The sequence below is a fragment of the Mytilus galloprovincialis genome, chromosome 11 (genome assembly GCF_965363235.1).
Source record: "Mytilus galloprovincialis chromosome 11, xbMytGall1.hap1.1, whole genome shotgun sequence".
Lineage (NCBI taxonomy): Eukaryota > Metazoa > Mollusca > Bivalvia > Mytilida > Mytilidae > Mytilus > Mytilus galloprovincialis.
Genome location: NC_134848.1, coordinates 44,449,268 through 44,472,298, shown reverse-complemented (window position 1 = coordinate 44,472,298; position 23,031 = coordinate 44,449,268). Strand labels below are relative to the sequence as shown.

The 23,031-nt window shown below is 31.4% G+C and overlaps 1 protein-coding gene across 1 annotated transcript; it reads right to left on the bottom strand.

The window, feature by feature from the left end:
- Positions 1 to 472: 472 nt before the first annotated feature.
- Positions 473 to 16,001, bottom strand: LOC143052235 (microfibril-associated glycoprotein 4-like). Its single transcript, XM_076225225.1, has 6 exons — positions 15,632 to 16,001; positions 12,201 to 12,315; positions 10,702 to 10,826; positions 9,329 to 9,425; positions 7,789 to 7,953; positions 473 to 2,535 (listed from the first exon to the last, which is right to left on the bottom strand). Exons 1-6 carry the CDS (start codon positions 15,923 to 15,925, stop codon positions 2,276 to 2,278), a joined length of 1,056 nt encoding a protein of 351 aa, XP_076081340.1. The 5' UTR covers positions 15,926 to 16,001; the 3' UTR covers positions 473 to 2,275.
- Between the last annotated feature and the right edge of the window lie 7,030 nt (positions 16,002 to 23,031).

The following is a 23,031-nucleotide window of genomic DNA, read 5'->3' as shown; positions in this document are numbered from 1 at the left end:
TAGTAAAATAATAAAAAAAAAAAAAAATTCTAAACGGAAAGACCCTTAAAAATAGCTAAATCAAAAGCCCAAATCCAAAACAAATGGATAACAAATGTCAAATGTCGAAATACCTTTACTCTTGATTCCCCCCTTTAGAAAATTACCTTAACACTAAGAACATTGCATCTTACATAATTTGATAAAACGCAAGGATCACTGGGAAATAGAATTATGTTTATTTTTGAACTTTTTCCAACCGGTCAACGTCCAGTCCGTATGGGATCGATAAATGTGTTGCCTCGTGTACGGAGAGTGCCACGCCCTCTACATGTTCAATAGCCTTTAATTTGTGTTATGTATGTGATCTGTTGTTGACCAGATGCAAGGCAAGCCTATGTTGGTGTCCCTATCAAATATCTTGATCACCCGGTTATATTCCAAATTGCACTACTGGGGTGCAAGGATATATTGCAAAGGTAAACATGGTTATTATTATACAATTGTTTAATAAAAAAAGTAGTCTACAGCTTATTATTGTAGAAATAGTGATTTAAAACAAACATGTTATATCCAATTAAAACATTTTTAAAGTATGAATAATACAAAGATTGTGGTTATTAATTATACAAAGTTTATGATAACATGTCATTGAACACACTAGAATAGACATGGTTTTGTTCCTGCAATTCAACACATTCAGTATACATTTTCTGCATTCATTTATACCGGAAAAACAGTTATTAATAGAGTTTATATTAGATCAAAATGAAATGTTATAAATAGCACATTTTTAGATTCTAATTACATTAGAAACTTCAGTTCACAGAATTAACTATTGAAAATGTAAAAATCTATGAAAAAAATGCAGCATGTACAAGACAATAACACACATATATCAGCTGTATGTACAAAATTAATCACAACTATCAAATTTAAGAAGTCAGATAATCCATCTAGGGTATACCTGGAGTAAGTTTCGCATTTAATATTTTTTATTAACGTTGATTTTAATAATGAAAAGTGAAAAATATCCTAACGGGGAATTTCACAGTAATGTATTAATTTAACAACGTGGAATTGTGAAATAAAATGGGGAACATATCATATCTGTACTAAAGCATTGATCACAGGGGACTTTCAATACTGTAGCAGTGTTATCAACCTAGTGTTTTAAAATTAAAATAACAATTTGTGAATAAAAATAATTAAGATAGTCTGTATAGTTACATCTGGAACGCACTTAACATATCATGTAAAAACTATGGATGCTTAATTGTAATAAGCTGTGTGACAAAAGTGGCATACATTAATAACTAATTTTCCCGAAGGACTATCTCATATATTTTTTTTATCTAAATAATCCAATAGATTCCTCAGTAAATTGATTTCAAAGTCCGTATCATAGAGATATTGATAGAATTGTAAACATTTAATTATCTTGTATGTGATGATTCTTTTGTTTTAAATATGAAAATAGAATCTGTTTTAAGTCACTGTTGGCGATAACAACAGAAATTCAGACGTTTATTGAATAGTTCCAAAAAGTATAATAAACATGCTTTTTTCCAAAGCACGATCAAATATGTTCGTTAATTATTCCTTATTGAACATTCTCAGGACAATTTGATGACTACTGTCTTAAAGTGATTTTATAATTCGTAGATGTAGATAAACCTTTCAATAAAAGAAAATATCCCCTATTTAAATTTGTCAGGTACTTAATTAAAAAATGTATGTAAACATCAGATGCTATGTCACAGACATTGCAGTAGATGTTTTGTCTTCTGGTAAACGAACATGTGTACGCTGCTTGCTCGCGAACAAAAATCAAATTCGCATTCTGTGTTAGATGTGCAGATTTATTAACGACCTTTATTAAAAAGTCCACAAAAGTTCTGACTATAAAATTACGATTGATGGTTAATTTTTATCTTTGTGTCGTCTGTGATATACTTATAAACAAATGTATATTTAGAAACATATAACAAGACGTGTGCTAATTAAATGCTACTAATGTAAGGACGTCTCCAACGATTGATGTAGCAAATAAAGAACCCTTAAGTAAGGATTGATTGTATTTTTTCCTTTTCCATAACGGCAAGTTGTTGTATCATCTGAAACGCTAAACTCGCTGTACTCTGTATATCCCGAATTCTATCTTCAGTATGCACATAATTTACAATCTGAGCTTATCTTCAAATTGTTTTTTATGTTACGCAACTAAAGAATGTTCTTAAAATGTAACTTAATGTGTGCTTTTGCAAAAAAAACTGAGTCTTTCTGAAAAGGGTTTCTATTGTCGCTTAATCATCATTTTAGTAGATTTTAGTGAATATCGAAATCCTTTCCATGTACCCCAATTGATACCATCGGAATTAGACGAGTGCTGTCCACCAAGATATTTCCCATTTAAATTAGAATAATGACAATCATTGTACCACCATGCCCCTTTAAATGTAAGTGCGCAGTCGCGAGAACTTCTGTCATTGTCCTGGTCTTTAGTAGAGAACATCATGCCGTTGAGATTATAGGTTGTGTACATCAGGCTATCTCCTGTGTAAGTAAATAAAAAGTGAATATAAATTTACTTAAAGACGTATAAACCTATACAAGAAACACTTATTTGATGTTAAGTGTTGTGTGTCTAAAATGATACGTCGAACAGTTAGTAATTTACACGAATGTATGTTACTTAGAATTGGCTAAATATCTATCTTTATTCGTGTCTTTAATATACATCATCATGCCATTATGTTTTGCATCGTGGCGAGTAGACATCAGGCAATCTCATGAGCAAGTAAATAAAGCGTCGATAATTGACTGGCGTATAAACTAATTTAAGACACACTTTGTAAAAACTGGGTGATAATTCCGTATTTCGTTTGAAATTTGTTCAAAAAAAAAATATTCAAAAAGTGATAACATAAACGGTACCAATTTTACTATACCAGATGCTCGTTTCGACAATTAATGTCTCTACAATATTTGTAAAATTCAAACATAAAACAAACGTTAAAGACCTGATCAAACCAAAAAGGAACTAAAGTATAGTCAAATCCGGACAAGGAATCAGAACATCTATGCATGAGAGAGATTTATTCCTTGATTTAAAATAATTTCCAAAATTTAAAAACAGCAAATTTCAATCAGACTGTATACGTATTTTCAAGCCAGTCGTTTTTTTTTTTACCTGAAACATGCATAAATTAAAGGGACATATCCCGAAAAGTATGCCATAAAGTAATACTATTCTTTGCATATACCGATAGGTCTTTTTTGTCAAAAGTCAGGAACAAAATTATAATGTAAGCTCTTCTTTATCGTATGGTTTTAAAATCAACCTTCTAAAGAGACTAAATACATGTTTCTGAGAGAGTAAGAGCTTATCTAGTTGAAACGTATCATTTAACATTTTATTACAACTTTTACTAAAAGAGCTTAATTAAATTGAGAATGGAAATGGGGAATGTGTCAAATAGATAACAACCCGACCCAAGAGTAAAAAACAGTCGAAGGCCACCAATGGGTCTTCAATACAGTGAGAAAATCCCGCACCCGGAGGCGGGCTTCAGTTGGCCCCTAAACAAAAATGTGTTACTGGTTCGTACGGGTCCTTGAATCCTGGAAAAGTCATTGATTTTTATTTTGGGGGAAAAAGGCCTTGAAAAGTCATGGAAAGCTATATTTTCGTGAAAAGTCCTGGAAAGTTGTAAACTTTATTAGGTGTCTATAAACATTTTGCTTAGTTTTTGTCGAAACTGTTTCCTCAAAAGGTCCCAGTCTTGGTAAATGTAAAATAAGGATTTAAAAATTGGTTTCTTCATAATTTTAGGTGAAAATATATGACCGAATCTGGTTCCCTGTAATCCCATAATTTTTGCAGTTTGCTTCATTCAATAACATTATCAGTATAAGATACTAGTGTACTAGTTCAGTGAAAATGTACGTCATACTAAAATCCAAAACATATAAATGAACTAAAATTAAAAAGCATACAAGACTAACAAAGGCCATAGGTTTCTGACTTGGGACAGGCGCAAAAATGCGGCGTGGTTAAACATGTTTAGTGAGATCTCAACCCATCCCCTATGCATCTAACCAATGTAGAAAAAAAAAACCAAACACATATCATTACGCACAGTAAAACTCAGTTTGAAAGAAGTCCGAATATTCATGTATGAATCAGATAAGATATAGAAGGGGTATACGTCAATGTAACAGTAACTAGACATCACAAATAATCAAACGTATCTCCAAGTAGCCACACTATCTATACAATATGTCAAGCTCTATATAATGCCAAGCCTAAACAAAGTTATATATGAAACGCAACCAACTAGCAGATGCCGTCAACATAAAAAATATCCAAATATATACCCCCCCAAAGCAAAACAGAAAAAAAAACAAAACCAAAACGCAACCAACTAGGAGATGCCGTCAATATCAAATTATCCAAATAACCCCCCCCCCCAAAAAAAAATAAAAATAAAAATAAAACAAAAACAAACAAGCATTTAGAAATGTAATAACACACCCTTTTGAGATTATCGACAAGGGTGACTGGAGAATAGAAAAAAAATCTCGCCGAAATGTAGCGTCCGTTTCGCTGTGCGGGATGTACCAAGTTCGCAACCACGTCCGGTCAGAATAAGGACTTTTAATCCGATGTCTCATGTAATATGAGTGCTACGCTCTTTGCACGTTAAAACCTTTGATACAACTCTTTGGGGGATCTGGAGGTGGCCTGTTCCTAGGCTATATGTCTGTCCCTATCCATTATACCCTCATTGTCCTATTGCAGTCCAAATGTCACCGACCTTCATCCCGGACGGCCTGTATTATAGGACCTGCCTATTGTTAATTTGTTCTCGTCCTGAAAATGCATGAAATATTTGCCACTGGACGTTAAACATCCTAAAAGCAATCAATCATTGACGGATTTGCAACTCTTTGTTTAGTTTAGTTGCATGAAGTTAAATCTCATTATTGTTAATAATAATTTATATTTAGGGAACCTCAAATGTGTGCAGTTATTTAATTTTTAATTTGATTTTAATTATGAACATTTTGTTCGTTGCAATGTACTTTAGATCAATTACGTAGGAAATTTCCGACTTGCTCTATCCTTAAACAGAAGATTAAATTGCTAGATAACTGTCGGTCTTATTTTGAAAAGCATAAAATACATGCATATAAAAGAAATAAATTAATTCATAAGATTACGCTGTTTGTGGACTGTGAGTCCCTGAAGGTATCATATTCTCAAATGTTACGTTGACAATTCATAAATAATTAAGAAACTCCCTCCGGTAAACCTGACAAAGACGAATTTTGCTTTTCTTTTTAGGTCACTTCTGGTCATATAATTATTTGTTTACGTTTTCAATAATTTAAACATTCCATCTTTACCCTTACTGATGGTTTCTTTAGATCACATAAATCATTACGTATTTTTGCATTTATTCTTCCTGGGCTTAGCAATATTTATTTCGGAGCTTGATACCGATGCTTACGATTGTATAGAACTTGCATAGCATAATCAATAAAAATATCATTTTTGAAATGCCTACTACAAAACTTCATGCCAATAACCATGAGGATTTTTTCTGTCAGTCAGTATATAGAAATAAGAAGATGTGGTATGAGTGCCAATGAGACAACTCTCCATCCAAGTCACAATTTGTAAAAGTGAACCCTTATAGGTCAAAGTATGGTCTTCAACACGGAGCCTTGGCTCACACCGAACAGCAAGCTATAAAGGGCCACACATGTCCATTTTCTCGTTAAGCCACTTGTTTGTTTATACAAATAATCAAGAGGAATGGTTGATTGTGCTGGATAATAATTTTGTAGTCTCGTCTGACCAGAATTAGGATATTTAATTTTATTCCTCATGCAGAGAAAATGCCATGCTCTCTGTACCTGAAGAACTCACAACTTGATGGGTGGACCAAATGTCTGACCCTATCTAATTTACCCTCTAGTGGTTGTCCAAATGTCCGGCTCTTCATCAACTTGGAGCTCCATTACAGGACCTACCAATTGTTTGTAAATTTGTTTGTATCCTGAAAATTCATGAACTATTTACCACTGGACATTGAGCAACCAACAATCAATTAATCATAAGTTTAAGAGCCATTATGCCGACACCAATGTTGATAAATCAGAGAAATCAAAACTAGTGCCAACAGTCTCAGTCTAACTTAACCGAAGATGGAGTTGGTTATTTTTAAGGCTACTTTTAATCATAAAGCTCCTCTCGTATTTACAAAGTTGTACATCCTTGCCTTTTTGTGGGTATGGGCGTTCCCGATAAATGTACAAAACCCTTTGGACGCAACAAATTTATAAAGTTGTTTTTATGATACATTTACTTAAAAAAAACCACCCTTGTCATAACAAGCTTATGTCAATATTCTTAATGCATGAACATTGTGAAATAATATCACCGAACCAGTATTTGACTTCTCTACTATTTAGACTAACATTCCGTACAATAGACTTTAAAGACAAATTAAAGGAATTGGTCGAGCTTTGTTTTATAAAACAGAATGGCCAACGAAGAGATAAATATCTTGTTTAAGGAACGGATGAACCATAATTTATGAGAGAACAAACAGTTTGATTCCAGCAGAAAGTCCATTAAATTGGCATCTCTTAAAGCTGATTTATTTGTATTGACAAAATATGTGTTCATTCAATCGTGGGATTTTGTCTGATGCTTGGTCCGTTTCTGTGTGTGTTACATTTTAGTGTTGTTTCGTTGTTCTCCTCTTATATTTAATGCGTTTCCCTCGGTTTTAGTTTGTTACCACCCCGATTTTGTTTTTTGTCCCTGGATTTATGAGTTTACGGTATACTACTGTTGCCTTTATTCATTTGGAGGACGTGTGTTTTAACAACCGATCGGCGTTTCTAAAGGAATTAACTGTGCTCCTTTGTTTGCCTACTTATGCTCTTAATTTTTTATGAGACAGACTTAAAAAAGAAGTTTTAGTCCGATTGTGTTCCACTATGTTTTAGTTCGAGATGGTGGAACATATCCGATCAACCTTCAATATGATTTGCTTATTAAACGTTTCTGTGGCAGAACAGTTCTAAAATATATTAACATAGACAATTAAATGATTGTTAATTGTCTGTTCATTATATATAGCTGACAATATTAGATACATATGCAGGACATGTTCATGAGATACAAGTATATCCGTTCTTGAACCAGACCGTCACATTAACAAGATTGTTAACATCGTACACGGTTAGAAGCCGATGTAATGCAACTCAAACGTGCTCACACAGAATAAACCGCTGCCCCAAGGTTATGTGGAAAGACAATTTAAATATAAACAAGTATATACGTTTAAATTCTCTTATTACTATTTGGTGACATATTTATTGAGTCTGGATTCTCGTGAAACAGATCAGTAACACATATAGTAGCAAAAGAATCATTCAAAACATTTATGAAATTATTAAAGAGAATTTTATGCCCAACATAGCAGACATCACGATATTTTTCTTGTATTCTATCTATTATTTAAAATCAGTGAATGCATTGCAAAACGTGGTAACATACTTGAGAATATAAACTTTCTGACCATCTTGTTTAGATTTAACCTTAAATAGCCTTTCATTTCAATTTTGTTTCAATGATTATGGAGAATACATTTTATACTTGTACAAATCCGCACTAAATAAAACTGATATGAGGCTTTTCAGAAGTTTGCGTTGTTAAATTGCTATCTTATTGAAATATATCACATAATGCCCTTTATTCATTCATCCTGTGAAATTCTAAAGATATACCTGCAGTTCCGTTGTATCCAGTAACATGCAGAGTATACTTTGTTGTGGCATCACCTACACTGAACTCGCTGTACTCTGCGTATCTCGAATTGCCTTCAAAATCCTCAAGATGGATGTAAAAATTGTAGGTTCCAGACGACGTTAGAATATTTATGAATTTATTTCCTGTGCAAAAGAAAAATAAAAGTTAAATTTGCAATCTATCAATCGGCTGAATATTTATTTTCAATCGTCTTCTTGAAATGTTTCTTTGTTTGTTTTTTTTTGTTAAAATTAAAGAAAAAAACAAATCGAAAGAAAACATCACATTACAGGACAGGACAGCACAATATACGAAAGTAATTTTATTGGTGAAACCTATTTTCATGTATGAAAATCAAAGAGGTATTTTTTTGTGTTTTGCTTTGTAAATCGTAGAAAATTATGATTTCGGATGTGTCGTTAAGGTAACACAATACAAAGATTTTTTTACTTCCAATCACTAACCTTTGAAATGCTGTAACTTTCTTATGAATGCATAGAAAATAATAAAAGAGGTATATATAGATAGATAAAAGATTAATCTTTTAAATGAATGCAATATTTTTATTATTCAATCATTATGTAATCAATTATTATGTAATTAGTGGCAAAATCTGGGTAAGTTCACTTGAATGAATTTAGCTCTCTCATCTGTTTAACTATACAGGAAATTTTAACAAACTCTTAATGAACACATCATGGGCTTCAAAAACATGTCTCAGATTGTCTCTATGGTATTCCATTCTCTCATAAATCTCTAATTAGTGTAAACATCCTAACCACACAAAAGAAGATAATGTTTAATGAGGTGTAAAATTTGTTCTATACATTCTATCTGAAATCTGAGACACCCTTTTGTAGATAATGGCTATAGGAACAACATATAATAAAATCAACCCGTTAGGGATACCTATGCAGAAGCTAATTTCATTTGAAAGTGGAAATTTGGTGAAAAATATTTTAGACACAGTTAACATTATAATTGGCTACATAATTGTTGCATAATACTAACATTGCATTAACATGATTAATGTGAAAGAGTAATCTGTTAGCTATCCAAAACTACCACTTTTATAAATTTTCAAGCATTATTAAGAAAGTTACAACATTTTAAAACTTGGGAGTTGGAGTTATAAAATCTTTGTATTGTGCTACCTTAATTGGTTATTTATATTTAATCTATGGCATTAGTAAATGTTTGAAAAAATATTGATACCAAAGTACCTATTTAATAAAAAGAAAAAAAAGCTACAATATTTTACCGAAAGTTTAAGATAAATCATGTGTAATTAATAACCTTTAAATCAAACATTAGTCGTCTCCGCTGATATTGTTATCGTTCGTATAAAAAGAAATCATTTTCAAATCTTTCTCCGTAATAGTAGGGAAACATGTGTACTCTAATAGTATACGAAAAACTAATCAAATAGTTATCAAAAATACCAGGATTATAAGATGGTTTTACTAGCTGTGATGAATGAAAAATGTGTTTTTCAATAGATTATAAAGAGAAAATTACCCAACCAAAACTCCGATTTCAAATCTCCAAATCCAATCTCATAATCTTTCCATCCTTTGTAAAAATCAACAGTTCCATTCATTCTGCTTTGGAAAACCTTTCGGAAAAATAATACAACATTTATGATAATGAAATTTAATAAAACACTTTCTCGACTTTCGCGTTATTCTTTTAACGTAATTTTTAGCTAACCTGACCCAAAGTATCATGTTAAGTACTGCCATCACTTTACGTTTGTCGTTGTCGCCATGGCTTCATTTATAACCTAAGGGCAGACTACTGTTAGTGTCTTGAAAATACAAATTCTAGGAGTTATTGCCCTTAAATGAAGATTTATTGACTATTGAATAGAATTTGTTTATCTTCTTGTAAATTTTGATAGAAAGGTAGAAACTGCAACAGTAGAAATGATCAGCAATAAAAGGCCTTCAAAAATTCTTAGATGTTCAAAAATATTGGATGACTCTTTATAACAGTTATGGCAATTAAATAAAGATTTTTTTTACTAATTTTCAAGACTAAAATAGATAAGTAGAAACAGTGCAAAGCAAAACCCTTCAGCTATCTACGGTCAACAACAAATGCAATTTGATTTCAACTATCTAGATTACGCCTTGTATTGACTTTATTCAGTTTGTGAGTTAATCGCCCCAGTGTACACATCAATAATCTCTAAAAAAAAAAAAAAAAAAAACAGATTCCGGGAATCAAACAGAAATTGCAAAACAATAAGTAGCACAACATAGACAGCGAATGCTTCTTCCTATTCGTAAATAAAAAATTACGCCACCCACCTAAAATAACACTTACACAAACTGAAGTTACAACATGGTAATTTAAATTTAAAATAAAGGTCAGGCTTTTGTTTCGATATATGTGTTGTGAAATACTAATATTCATTTCACTTGTTTGGCAAAGTGAACGTCAGTTTTTTAAAAGAATATACTACATATTTAAATAAAGGCAACAGTAGTATACCGCTGTTCAAAACTCATAAATCCATGGACAAAAAACAAAATCGGGATAACAATCTAAAACCGAGGGAAACGCATTAAATATAAGAGGAGAACAACGACATAACACTAAAATGTAACACATATAGACAAAATCCCACGAGAATAACAAATATAACATATATATATAATATCAAAACCAAATACATGAATTTGGGATAGACAAGTACCGTGACACGTCTTATCGCAATGTGAATTTACACTCAAAAATAAGAGAAAACAAACGACACAACGTTATAATGTAATACACTAAGAAACGAACTATAATATAACAATAATATAAATCTGTATTCAGTAAAAAAAACATTTAATTACAAAATAACAATAGTTACATAAAATCTACATCTTCACTACACTTACTGTCCATCCAAATCCTGCTGTGTCCATGTCACAGTAAACATCAAACTTTTCATTTGATGGATATATTGAATATACCCCAGAACAACTTCCTTGTGGAAGATCACTGCAGTCACGTGGGCGAAGTTCTGAAAATTATTTTTTTAGTTGATGACTCATATATCAGACAATATATTTACGTATAGTAAACGACGAACGAATGAACGACGACTCTTTGTAATGCAAATAGTTGACATGACTTTATTAGCAAGAAGATCATTAAGGTTTTCTATTTTTGTCATGTTTATATATGTTTATCCTTGAGATAAAATATATTTCTTGTTTTAAACAGGACCATGTCTGTTCAGTTGTTATGGTGACGTAACTAATGATAATTTGGCATTTTTTTTCTTTATAATAATTTTTCAGTTTTATATATTTTTGAAACAGTGGTCTAAATTACTTTCTCAATTATTCCTTAAACAAATAGTTATTTCACTTTTATAATAATTAGCAACAAAAGTTCTGTATACTCTCATTGATTGGTAAAAACCAATTAATAAGTGGGACACATTTCAAAGAGACAACAACCAAAAAAATTAAGGAAAAGAAGAAAAAAAGAAAACATTGGGAAAAAGGATAACCATTTATAGACAACCATCAACCCAACAAACACTACACAATAGTTTAAAATAAAACATAATAATTGTGTACACAGCGATTTCAAGATGACCTTTCATTCACCTTTCTTTTCTTCTATTAAAACAAACATTTCAAGTTTTTGCTGATAAATAAATACAATAGATTAATATGTTTATCGATATGTCAAATGTAATCAATAGTGTTTGACTTATTATCTGATACATGTAGCTGTTAAACGATAATGATTTTTAAAAGCTAATTTTATGTAAGCATTGATAAAACGAAATAATTAAAAAAAAACTTATTTTTGTATTCTCGTTCTCTGTTATCATATGACGGTTATTTTTAACGCCAGAACTTTACCGTTAAAAGTTGTCTGTAAATGATCAGTGTATCATGTTACTTGGTTAAAGTTATTCAGAAAAGAAGACCACTTTGTCGTTACAAAAGGCAAATGACGATAACGTTAAATTATTGGTCGCTTTTTGATCTTTCACAACAGAGCAACTATGTACATTTTATATTATTTAATCTTTTATTTAATATTATTTAAGTTACAAACAGAGAGTTTGTTTATATTTTTTTATTTCAAAATGTAATACTTAGTTGTTGAATGCATGGAAAAAGCACAAAAGACATCATATTTGCTTTTCCGTGTAAAAAATGACCTGCGTAAAATGAGAGTTACTAAATGATCTTTAATATATCTATATTGTCGTACTTTATGGATCGTTTGTTCAATGTATTCATACAATAAAAACCCAAGTGATAGATATTCGTGACGATTTATCATCGCGATATATTTTTAACCGCTCTCGAAAATAAGTTGATCTATACGAATTCTTTGTGTAAATGCATATGCCTTGATATATCAAACTTACGTGTGCTATTTTTAGATAACATCATAGGTAATGGAACACAATAGTAATCCGTTCCTCTTGGCATGCATGCTTCATTGAGCTTACAATCATTTCCTCTGCATTGACCAGCTAGTTCCTAAAAGTTGAGTAGCCATCAGTTACATAAAGATGCAAATGTCAATCCTTTATGATAATTCTCCTGAAGATACAATATTTTCAGAGCTGGTGAACATTTATTTCCATTACCAATGTATTTTCAGATTGTTTCGATTGAACATAAAGAATCATCGTTAGAGTTAGGATTTTGGACTTTGTTCATGATGTTGATTTAAACAATCAAACACGTTAGAACATTTTAACGAAGACAAAATGCTAAAAAGTTTCAAAAGATGCCAAAATGTAATCAAAGGTATAACTTACTTTCTCGGTGTTGTATAAATAATTTCTAAAACAATTCAGTGTAACTGAAATATAGGATTACTATATTTGTTTCATAAAATTACAAACAACTAGTTACAATAATTGCAGTAAATTGCAAAATTAAGCTACATTTAACTCGTTTGCCTCACACGTCATGAAATGTAATATACAGCACACACCTCACTTAAACATAATCACCCACGAGGTGTTTATTATGACTATCTATTAGCTAACAGAAATATTTTGCAAGAGTAACGGTCTACAATCATTTTTGTCTCACCCGCGACGTGGAAAGCGATACATAGGTATTGCTTTCCCGGCGGCGACGGCGGCGTCGGAGGATGCGTTCACAATTGTCAGGTTGTCTGCTTAAGTCTGTTTGATAGGAACTGTTTGTGATAGATTAATGCTATTTTGTATAAAGATGCATTACTATCAGTACATATTAGTTTGACGGCAATTTCAAGGCTCTGCCCTCTAGGTGGAGGTCCAGTATCTTTCAATTAATAATCAATTTAAAATGATGAGTTTTCTGCATAGGTCAGTTTGATAGGAACTACTTGTAATAAATCAATGATGTTTTCTATAAATTCGCAGTTCCTTTCCCCTGGGTCAACGTCCAGCCACTTTCAATCAATTAGTAAGTAAATTTCAATGTTAAGGTTTCTCCTGATGTTAGTTTGATGGGAACTACGTGTGATAGACCAATATTATTTTTTATACAGTTGCATTACTATCAGTACTTATAATTTTGACGACTATTTCGAGGCCCTGCCCCGAATGTCATGGTATAATGATTTGGGATTAATAAGCAATTTTCAATGTTTACTTTTCTGCTTTAGTCGGTTTAAAAGGAACTACTTGTGATCGATCAATGATATGTATAAAGTTACATTACTATCAGAACATATCAGTTTGACGAGTATTTCGAAGCCGTACCTCCTCGATTATAGTCCAGTGACTTTGAATCAATAAGCGATTTTCAATGTTAAGTTTTTTTCTTAAAAAAATAAAAAGATGTGGTATGAGTCTCAATGAGACAACTATCCATCCAAGTCACAAAGGTAACAATTATATGTATATTATAAGTACGGCCTTCATCACAATGCCTTAACTCACACTGAACAGCAAGCTATAAAGGGCCCGAAAATTACTAGTGTAAAACAATTCAAACTGGAAATCCAACAGTCTAATCTATATAAAAAACGAGAAACACCTATGAACCACACCAACAAACGACAACCACTAAACAACAGGATTCTGACTTAGGACAGTTTGTTTAGGAACTACTAAATCAATGATATCTTAAAGTGACATTACTATCAGTACAAATCAGTTTGATGACTGTTTTCGAAGTGCTGTCACATTGGTTATGGCCCACTGACTTTTAATTGTTCCAATCTTTTTTCGAATTGTCTACCAACATACGAGACATTTCTTTATGTCAACAATTTTATCCAGAATATTTGAAAGTTTCGCACTATTTTCAAAATTTGTCAAATCTGAATTATCACATGATTCTACTTATGTCACAACAATAATGCGTACATTGCTTCTAAAATTATTAAAAATGTAAACAATAATAGCCTCATATTAACTTATTTTCATTTACAATAACTGTAAAATACGAACTTAACCCTGAAAAAAATGAACTAGTCAGTTTTTGGTATATATCAAATATAATACCATCCAACTAGTATGTGAATAACGTTGATGAAAGAAAATACTCTATAGTGGTAAATTTGAGATCTATTCAATATCCAATGACGTGATCTGACTGTTTGAACATAAAGGATACCGGTTTAAGTGCTCATGGCACGTTTCCCTGACATAACCTTCTTCAGGCGTTCCTTAATTAATTTTGTAATGGACGCTAAAGACCATATTGTCTCGGCCAAAAAGATGAAATGTTTAGTTAAAAAGTGTAAAACAGAACAGTCAAAATCGTACAAGGTCAACATAACTTAGGATGGTTTCAACCTTAGCTGTAGTATTAATACATAGTTTATAATATAACATTGATATTTACAATATATCCGTTTAGTTTTGCAAGTACAAGTTATTTGTTACAAAGCGGATAGTTATCTCGGGAAATCAGGAGGTTGGAATTAATTGAATGATCTCTGACTTGATATACTCTAAAAGTGTTACACGAAGGGCATAACAAATCATTGCCAGAAACACTTCAGTCAATCAAAACAACAAAACAATAAAAACAACGTGTGCTTATTTGTAATTTTGAGGCTGACATTTGAGTGTAAAATTATAAGCCTGGTATCCTTGATTAGTTTTTCTTACAACCAATGGGTCGATGCCACTGCTGGTGGAGTTTCCTCCCTGAATGTATCAATAGCTCAGTAATCAACACTGCTGTCTTGACATGCATTATCATTGATATGGTAATATTGATAAATAAACTGTTTACAAAAATTTAAATCGTTGAATTAATAAGGATGTTCTACCCCAGGAATAAATGATCTTATCTCTATCTTGGTTGAACTTTCCGTAATTTTTGGTCTTCAATGCTCTTCAACTTTATTTGGATAATCAACTTTTAAGATTCGATGGTCACTGATGAATCTTTTGTAGGCGGTACTCGCGTCTGACGTACACAATTATCATCATGTTTGCCTTAAATGAGGTTTTTACATAGAAATTTCAATTTTGTATTATTTCAATTGTTGTGTCTATTTCTGTATTTCGAGTATACTACTGATTATATATTCATCAATCAATCATAGCTCATCTCAGTTTTAATAGCGTCTGTTTCAAAGTATGTTGGCCTTGATTCTGACGGAAAACACTAACTTTTTAAAACGATCTGCGTAAAACACACAGCACCTTATCTGATACATAATGTATACTTGAAATTATTCTAGGGGATTCTTTGGCAGAATATTCCTAACAACCAAAAATATTAAACAAGGTGCTTATTTCACTGTCTAACGCATTATATATAAATACATATTATCGTCTACAAGGTTAAGTGAATAATTTTACCATCTTTTTTATACATATTATATTGCAATTACCTTTGGAAATGTTGAAGCAGCAACAAAGCTATTTCCAATACTCTCAACGATTGCACATTTACTTTCCCCGGGTTCAGCATCATTTATTTGGCAAGTTTTATTCGCTGCTATAAAGTTAATAGATTTGCAGATTTTTACTCTCGAGCAGTACTGAGCACATATTGACCACATCGGCATTGGTACCTCAAACAGCACATGACCAATGAATATTTGATCTTTTTGTTTTTCGATTACGACTATTTCACATAATGTCCACACAAATAGGAAAGCTATCGAAAAGATCAAACGGTACATTTTGCTCCAATTGAAAGACCATGAAAGTATTTATGTTTCTTCCTTACTCGAAAATCTTTGTTCAAGTAGACTATTTCATTACAAAAAAACTTGTTTCTGTTATGAGCCTTATAAATGCTTGTAATTGCTTAGGATTTGTTTGGTACAAATGAATTATTTTCAATCTGGTTATTTTTTAACTATCGACCAATTAACTAACGTAGTTAAAATAATAATTACAATTGATAAAGAGATGATATTTTGATTTCATTTTGATATTATAACACCATTTAGAGTTACTACTACTGTAAAATGCATAAACAAAATAGAAGGTAATGACGTTTTCCGTTTTACATTCCGATAACTCATTAAAAACATATATATTATTCATATGCTGATGCAGTCAAAACTATACTGTTTTGATTATCTAAATTTCAATCAAATTTCCTTTTTTTCAATATTTTAAAGTTGTCAATATAAAACTTTCAAAATCTCCCAATAAACCTGTTTAAAACAAAGTCAGAGTATAACTATCTTTTGATCAGTTGTACGTGTATCAAGAGTCTGTTGTGAAAATTATTGTCACAGGATAAGGTAACCATGGTAACTGTTTCTCGTGAACATTGGAAATAGTATTTTGTTTCCAACACTGGTTAAAAAATGAAAAGTAAGGATGGTCCACACTTTCGTAAACAATAGTATTTTAATGAAAAACTCGAATTATTTCAAACTAAGTTTCAACCGATTTAATTGTTCGGCTTTCCCCCAATTATAATTCACTACAGACTAGCGGTACAGGGCTGATGTATAATTTAATTCATACTTTTGGTATATGGATATAAACTAGCCTCTAACTTGTATTTATTTATTGTAACCGACTATTCAATATCAAATATCCTTTCTTTCTATATGGATCCAACATGGTAAATCCTACCTGCGACCTTTGGGAATTTGGCGGGCGACCTTGCAACCCGAGGTCTCATTAATGGACATGTGACCTGTTCCCTTTAAAAATGTTATAAACCAGATTTTTTTAAGAATTTTACCTGGTAATCTAAGGCAATTTCGAAATGTGACCTTGTGAGATAAGGGGGTAATATTCTGAAGCTCCTACTATGAACGGCCTGTTTCACCCTAAACCATGCTGATATAAGTCACAGCTTCTGTTTACATAGAAAACAACGTATAATTGCTAACGAATGAGTTTGCTAATATTTACATTGTTTAGTTTGTTTATTCCAGTCACTTTAAAGTATATTTTTTGTTTACAATCCAAGTATGTCCAATGAATAATATTAATTATAAAGTTCATATTTTGATAAACCCAATTGTTAACCAACAGACGGAGAACGTTGTTATGATGGATATATCAAATTCACAAAGTATAGCTCAAAATGATATCTTAAACTAGAATTATTCTTTTCTCTGAGTTTAACTTTATATAAATTATAGTAAATTCCGAAAACCAGATAATTTAGTTTTGGTCTCAAAAAATGAAATGATTTGTTTCTTTAAAGGACATGCTCATTTTAATTATCACACCCGTTCAAGGTTATAGCCTTCACTCTAGCTATAGCCAGTTTCAACACTGTTGAACACATGGTTAATCTGTCTGCATCGTATTGATCTCCTTGTCAATTGACAGTTAATTACAAGACGTTTTATGAATATTTGAAGACTCATGTAACCTAAAAGACGTTATCGTTGCTTATTTCTCTAGTTGTCTCTATTAGAAATAGATATGTCAGACATAGAAACGTGATTGCATTTTATTTTCAAAATGAATGATAAAATATATCGTATAATTTAACGGTGTCATTTTTCATTTGGTGTCTGAATTATAGATGCTCTGCGGGAGGAAAAATTATTAAGAAACAATCAGCCAGAACCATTTTACAATGAAACCATTCACGCTGATCAATAGATCCATAAAGCACAGATGTTTTGCGAGATACATAGATTACTCTAATTTCATCACTTCATAGACATGTATAAGGCGAATCATTAAACATACTTTTATTCTCTTTTTTACATTTTAATCGTGTGTGTTCAACTAACAAGCCGTGTTAAATTAGTAAATCTGACGCAAACCATGAAATGCTGTTTTTAATACGTGTTAATTGTTACCTCAGATTAAAACGAACGGTGTATCATTATAATTAGGGGTATTCATATTTAGTCGAGCGAGTGTAATTTAGTTAATGTATAAAATTATGAAAGAAACTAACTTCAGAAATAAGATTTGAGCTATATAACATATTTTTCTATGGAAGGTATCGATATGATATTGACGTTATCGTTGCTTATTTCTCTAGTCTTTGGCCTTTGTTAGTCTTGTATTATTTTTATATTAGTTTCTTGTGTACAATTTGGAAATTAGTATGGCGTTCATTATCACTGAACTAGTATATATTTGTTTAGGGGCCAGCTGAAGGACGCCTCCGGGTGCGGGAATTTCTCGCTACATTGAAGACCTGTTGGTGACCCTCTGCTGTTGTTTTTTCTATGGTCGGGTTGTTGTCTCTTTGACACATTCCCCATTTCCATTCTCAATTTTATGAAAAAATAGCAATGTATTAACATGAACAACATTAAGATAATAGCATAGGTGAATCCCTGATGATGACGGGCACACATTGTAAACTTTCATGAATGTAATACATGTATCTTTAGTGTTAATACAACACCCGCCGTAACAGTAAATAGGTGTAGCGGATTGATGTAAGCATTACCCTGTCTAGTAATACTAGCATTTTTTTATCATTATTTTGCAATATAATTACAATTAAGCACTATGTATATGGATCAAGATTAATTTAATCAAACTAAAAAAAAAACAAAACAACAAAAACACCGAACTCCAAGGAAAATTCAAATTGGAAAGTCTATAATCAAATGGCAAAATCAAAAGCTCAAACATATCAAACGAATGGAAAACAACTGTTATATTCCTGACTTGCTACAGGCATGTCCTTATGTAGAACATGGTGGATAAAGCATGATTTTTATAGATATCTGAATCTCTCACTTGTATGACAGTCGCATACAATTCAATTGTATTGACAACAATGTCTGGAAAAAAAACAAGCAGACATAATACTAGGTAAAAATGTCAAAATTAGGGGTAAAGCAGTAATGACTTCCAGTTTAGTTAAATATTTAATTTTTTCACTGTATAATCACAGAATTTATATTTTATGTTTGGCCTTTTAAACATTTTTTGATTCGAGCGTCACTGATGAGTATTTTTTAGACGAAACGCGCGTCTGGCGTTAATATAAAATGTTGATCCTGGTATCTATGATGAGTTTATTTACATTGAACCTCTGAATTGTGCAGACTAGGCATCATGAATAAATTATGATCAGTCCAAGAATAGTTTGTGGGACCTAGGACAATTGTTCACCAAGAATGGACCATGATTAATAATATAAATGTTTTAATTTGTAACAGCACTTTAAATTTAGAATTCAAAGAAAGATAATCTTTGAAACAAAATGGAAAACACAAATCTTACAGGTTTTAACTCTCAACCAAGAGTACATAATTGAAAGATAAGGCATAGTCCAAATGAGACAATTTTCAATCAGAGGAAATGTTTTCTTAAATGGGGTTGTATTGTCAGTCGTTTCCTGGAGCTTATTCTGTTTGATTTTGTTAAGATGATGTTAACAATTTTGCAATCAATTTATTTTTCGCTTCACTGGAAGCTCTTCAGTAAGAAGATGAGGAAACGCACGAGGAACATACCTTATCTTACGGATTACCTAGTCAGGCTGCGTACGCATCAAGGAATAACACCTTAATATCTTGCTTCTTTTGTTCATAAAATTATGAAATTCCGAACCATCGATCAAAACGAATGTTATACAGAATGAAGTAACCGACTTGACAGTGTCTTCTTATTTGAATATGAGGTCGACAAAAAGGCTCATTTATTCATTTATTTAAACATAAATTAGGCCGTTAGTTTTCTCGTTTAAATTGTTTTACATTTGTCATTTCGGGGCTTTTTATAGCTGACAATGCGGTATGGGCTTTGCTCATTGTTGAAGGTCGTACGGTGACTAATAGTTGTTAATTTATGTGTCATTTTGGTCTCTTGTGGAGAGTTGTCTCATTGGCAATCATACCACATCTTCTTTTTTTATATATCATCCCAAATTTTTCTACCTGTGAATTTAAACGCTTTACCCTCTTATAGTAAAGTTTTAGATATAATGTAGTTTCATATCTTGTGTTAGAAAACTCACGAGACGGTTTTCGAAAGTTGCCCTGAAAAGACCGTATTATAAAGTGAAATGGCGAATTTGTCAAAAAATGTGAGAATTTAACATCTTGTATGTATAAACCTCGACAAAAACGATATTCACACAGGAGCTGCATTATGTATTAACCTTTCCTGCTGACAAAAATCAATTTGGGCGACGTTTATGCTCAATTCTAATTTAACCGAAATGTTCCCGAAAGTATTTGATTTTTTTGCTACATAAGGTAAACCCAAATAATAAAAACTAACTTCATATTTTCCTTCTCATAAAAGTTTGTATTTAGGATGTTAAATATTCAATAATTGGAACATTCTAATATTTTATTTGAAATTCGCTGTTATGTATATTACCGTACATAAATTTTCAATGTGTTAAAAGTTTAACATTGTATATCTTTGTGCATTATGTAGATGGAGCAATATCAATTCATCAATACATACTATAAAAATATTAAAGGAAAAATTCAACATTTTTACTTAACACTTAAATATATTCATTATAATATAAAATACGTATTTGGCAAGTTTTATCAATATATGCGCAGAAATAACGAAGATAATCTAAAGAATTAGTTTCTATAATTACTTTTTCCTGTAATCCGTGACGTCAAGTACTACTATGGAATGCTGAGGTTGTAAATACAATCATTTAAATTACGAATATGTACACTGAAATATGAATAATCTGCACAAATTCACTTGTTACATATTATTTCGTTCATTTCAAATTTGTGTAAATGTACCCTAAAATTGCTTTGTAAATTGCGTATAAACAAACACAAACACACTAGTACAAAGGTACAAGTTCTTGTTCATTTTAGTAACCTGAATACCTGTTCTTAATACATCGTAAACTGTTAACTCAAGTTTAACTATGATAACCATATTATTATGATTTTTCTTAAACAATTATTCCGACAGAATAATAAAAATGATATGGCTTTCATTGGTTTTTTTTAGATGAAATGTTTTATAATTGAACATAATTTAAATCGAATTGCATTTAAGATGGTACCCAACACGTTCACTAAAATCAATTTGGCTCGTTTAATTTTCATAAAATTTTGAGAAAGTATTTACTTTGACACTTTGAAAAAATATAACAATTTCAAAAAAATTGAACCTACCATTTTATCAGAAAAATTACACTGGTTATATAACAGTTTGACAAAAACTAATTTTGATCATTGAGAAGCTTAATATTCCATTAACAACACAAAGTCATTAAAACGTTTAGCTGATTTTACAGAGTTATCTCCCTGTAGTGTTAGGTACCGCCTTAATAATGCTCAAATGAAAATCAAACCACAATCATATCAAGAAGTTCTGATATTATATTCATATAAAGGTTAACATTTTCCTATGCGTTCCTTTGCTTTTGTCTTTTAATGGGACTGGAAAAATAAGATTAAAAAAACAATACCTAAAACTAAATAGTAAGGTCTTGTTTTTTATTTTTTTATTTTTCTAGTGCAACCAAATATAATTATTGTCATCATCTGCATCAAACATATTCATTCAAACATGTATATCATCCACATCTACTTAAGTGCGCTACTTTCTTGGAGTATACAGTTCCGGCATTTGAAACATCACCTTAAGTTTACCACTTGGCTTACGGTATATTTTTATAAATATGTATAATTCGTGTTCAAGTTTATAGCAACATTGCTTAGTTTCTACCACGGAATAAAACAAAACAGAAGACAATCTACACAATATATATATATATATATATATATATATATATATATATATATATATAATATATATATAAAACGTCTGAATAATAGTCAACGATTTTTCCCACGAGGGCGCTGGATCGTTTCGAGTAACGCTACATGTACACAATAAATAAATTATATAAACGCCTAAAAAGTGTACACAACAACACCAATAACAAACTAGAGGCTCTAAAGAGCCTGTGTCGCTCACCTAGGTCTATGTGAATATTAAACAAAGGAAGCAGATAGATTCATGACAAAATTGTGTTTTGGTGATGGTGATGTGTTTGTACATCTTACTTTACTGAACATTCTTGCTGCTTACAATTATCTCTATCTATAATGAACTTGGCCCATTAGTTTGAGTGGAAAATGTTAGTAAAAATTTACAAATTTTATGAAAATTGTAAAACATTGACTTTAAAGAACAATAACTCCTAAGGGGGTCAATTGACCATTTCGGTCATGTTGACTTATTTGTAAATCTTACTTTGCTGAACATTATTGTTGTTTACAGTTTATCTCTATCAATAATAATATTCAAGATAATAACCAAAAAGGGCCAGCAACCCAACAACGGCTTGTCCTATTCATCTGAAAATTTCAGGGCAGATAGATCTTGAACTGATAAACAATTTTACCCCATGTCAGATTTGCTCTAAATGCTTTGGGTTTTGAGTTATAAGCCAAAAACTGCATTTTACCCCATGTTCTATTTTTAGCCATGGCGGCCATCTTGGTTTGATGGCCGGGTCACCGGACACATTTTTTCAAACAACTAACCCAAAAGATGATTGTGGCCAAGTTTGGATTAATTTGGCCCAGTAGTTTCAGAGGAAAAGATTTTTGTAAAATATTACTAAGATTTACGAAAAATGGTTAAAAATTGACTATAAAAGGCAATAACTCCTAAAGAGGTCAACTGACCATTTCAGTTATGTAGACTTATTTGTAAATCTTACTTTGCTGAACATTATTGCTGTTTACTGTTTATCTCTATCTATAATAATATTCAAGATAATAACCAAAAACAGCAAAATTTCCTTAAAATTACTAATTCAGGGGCAGCAACCCAACAACGGGTTATCCGATAAAATTGCCAAAATTTCAGGGCAGATAGAAATCCACCTGTT